The following is a 2,916-nucleotide window of genomic DNA, read 5'->3' as shown; positions in this document are numbered from 1 at the left end:
GCTGTCTCGCCCATTTCAATCTTTCAAGCCTTTATTATTTTAACATATGCACCAGACGCTGATTTACACTCGCGAGAGAAGGTTTACTCTATTACCTGCGTGCCAGTGTCCATGTGTGCATCTGATCCCGCTTCAGCCGAGCTATATTAGGATCAATTGAGGTCAGTCGGATATTTAAGCCGCGACGCTCCCTCTAAACGCAGTAGGTCCGATGGACAGACAAAGCGACGGCACAGTGGTGAAGAGAAGACCACCTATTTTAGGATATTACTGTACGAGTCCGGTTAAATGTAGTGTAAAAGTGTCTTGTTTGACACTGACAGACCGCGCGAGAGCAGGCAGGCACGTAGGAGCGCGCGCAGGTTGATCCAAATATAGCGCGTGGCTTGTGTGATATGCGCGCGACCATTCCTTCCTTCATGAAGGGTCCAAAATTAATTTTATGCCACACCTGCCAAAGGCCAGCTAAGAAATGTCTTCAATATTGCTTGAGGCATTAAGTGATTAAATGGGTTATAATATTTATTCGTTAAAATTAAGTATGAAGTGAAAAATAAAAAGTAAAACAAAAAAAACTAAAACCATGCCAAAAATCATTTATTGAAATAAAATATTCAACATTTCATTTCAACTAGTGGCGAAACAGTTCATGATGAAGTATTAAAAAACGAATACTAAAAATGAAAACGAATATAGACGACAACAACAAAAAAACTAGAAATGACCAAAACAAGTTTGAGATTAAGATATTTTTATTATTTTCATTGTTGCAGCGTACGTTCTTTCATCATTTCTATACAAAATGTACAAAATTGGGACAGGAAATAGTTAACAGACTTTAGAAGTTATTAACCTATAATGGTGGATATGTAAGAAGTCACTAAATCAGGTATTAAAGGGTGCTTTTATCTCCAAGTCTTAATAACATACCATTTATTCAATTACATTGTTTAAAGAACATAAATTAAACACATTAACAAAGTCAAGCAATGAACCCAACTCTATTAAATTAGTCTGTTCTGCAATTCCAGTACTTTAGGATATCAAAATATTGAGGACTGTTACTTCGAACGCTTAACTAAAGCGATCTATGATGAATGCTTTGTGGATGAGGAATGGCATCAACCAATCTGACCATTACAAATCTGAAGAATATCTAACTAAATTGCATAACTGACATCCCTTTTTGCTTTCCTTCCACCCTTCCTCTTTGAACCCAAGTGAACAAAACCAGGCTTAAATTCAAACTATTTCCCCAACTTGAAAATAAAGGCTTTCGCAGGAAGGAACTTTAAAACAATACAGTTCTCCTCAGGACAACGCCATGTAGCGCAACGCCAGGCAAACTATTCAAAACAAGAACACACACTTCTGCGCATAACAGCAGACCCTTTTGTTAACTTATGTAACTACTTACCATTATTTTTGCTTGGATGCCTTGGAGGTTTCACGTAACAGCTAAAACCAACCAAACTAACCCAACCGGAAAGAGAAAGAAAAGAAAGCCTGTTCATTCATACTGCATTAGCACGCGCATCAAAACTCAAACGGTCAATCAGCATATGCCACTTTTGTAATAAACGTCCTTACAACCTTCTCCCCGACATACTGATATCTCACCACAACCCAGTTATAACCAATCCATATGGCTGGTTCGTATACAACATTAAGGAAAATCAAGGGAGTTGACTGTGTATGTAATGTAAACTCTGCTGGTTTTATTTTACTCATCTAGCCAGGCATCAGAAGAGATGGTGATTTCCCAAATGGCAAAGTCGTCTCTTGGCAACATGGGTGTCTTTGAAATGGTGGCATGGAGCTAAGATGGGGGTCCGAAAATATCAGGTCTTCACTAAACGGAGCTAACCCAAGCCAAAGTGCTGAGAGACGAGCATGCCATGGAGAGGTAAGAAGCGCCGAGCCATTGCGAGCTATTGTGCATCGGGGGAAACCACCCGTGTGACAGATCACTTCTGATACCACACAGTCTTGTGGCTGAATATCCAACGAGGGGTTTGAGTTGGAAACAGCAGAGACGATGGAGCCCCAGAGACAAAGCACCATGTTCGGATATGACGAAGAGGTAGAACCCTGCTGATCTGGCACAACAACACTGGGCCACAGCTTCAAGCTAACGTTGGTCAGGCTGCAGCAATGGAGGTTTGAGGTTGGCTGCTGCGTGTCCGGCAAGAGCTCAGGGAGAAGTGCTGGTGTATGAATGGATGTGTGCTTCATCGGCTCCAGGTAAGTGTAGCTGGTATTGGGAAGACAGCCGAGCTGCTGGATGACGGCAGAAGAAGCGATGAGACTGGCTACGCTAGTCAAGTACAGGAGACCCAACATACAGGTAATCTGAAGGGAAGGCAAAAACACAACAACTGGTTAAAGATAGCATTGCATGATTAACTAAAATCGCAATATGGCTAAGTGCAATTATTAAAATTGGAAAGCGTGGCTTATAATATGCATTTGGGAATGCAACATGTATCAACCATCTTCTAAAACTTGTGAAACTAGCTGCTGTGAAAAAAAACAGAGGCTTAAAGGGTTTCCTGCTGTTTTTTTTTCTTTCTATGATTTTAAAGTAAAGCTCAAGACATTGAGCTTTGACTACATGGGATTATATCAATTTGACTATAAAACATTTTTACTTATTATTTTATAGTCATATTGATATATAAAAATCATAATATTGTTCAACTTGTGCAGCACAGTAAACCTGTTAAAGTATGTGTGTGTGTTGTAGGCGACTCATGCATGTCATGTGGGCTACTTTATGAAACTTGTATGAGCTCCTACTGTATTTAGGAGCTCATGCATGTTTAGCTGTGATTATTCACCTTGGTAAAGTGCTGGTAGATAGCTGATAGTGCTTCCCTCCAATTGGTTTGCTCCAACAGGACACAGAGATCCGTG

General features: G+C 40.2%; 1 protein-coding gene across 1 annotated transcript; it reads right to left on the bottom strand.

Annotated features, from left to right (window-relative positions):
- Positions 1-765: 765 nt before the first annotated feature.
- Positions 766-2,912, bottom strand: LOC107579991 (protein CNPPD1-like; the record flags this gene model as incomplete). The annotated part of the gene is made up of 2 exons (XM_016265758.1): positions 766-2,352; positions 2,841-2,912. Coding segments are annotated over 2 exons (693 nt in total), but the record flags the coding sequence as incomplete, so codon positions are not given.
- Between the last annotated feature and the right edge of the window lie 4 nt (positions 2,913-2,916).

This window comes from Sinocyclocheilus grahami, unplaced genomic scaffold, assembly GCF_001515645.1.
Source record: "Sinocyclocheilus grahami isolate Dianchi unplaced genomic scaffold, SAMN03320097.WGS_v1.1 scaffold22969.1, whole genome shotgun sequence".
Lineage (NCBI taxonomy): Eukaryota > Metazoa > Chordata > Actinopteri > Cypriniformes > Cyprinidae > Sinocyclocheilus > Sinocyclocheilus grahami.
The sequence above is the reverse complement of the archived record's forward strand: the minus strand, read 5'-3'. Positions and strand labels throughout refer to the sequence as shown.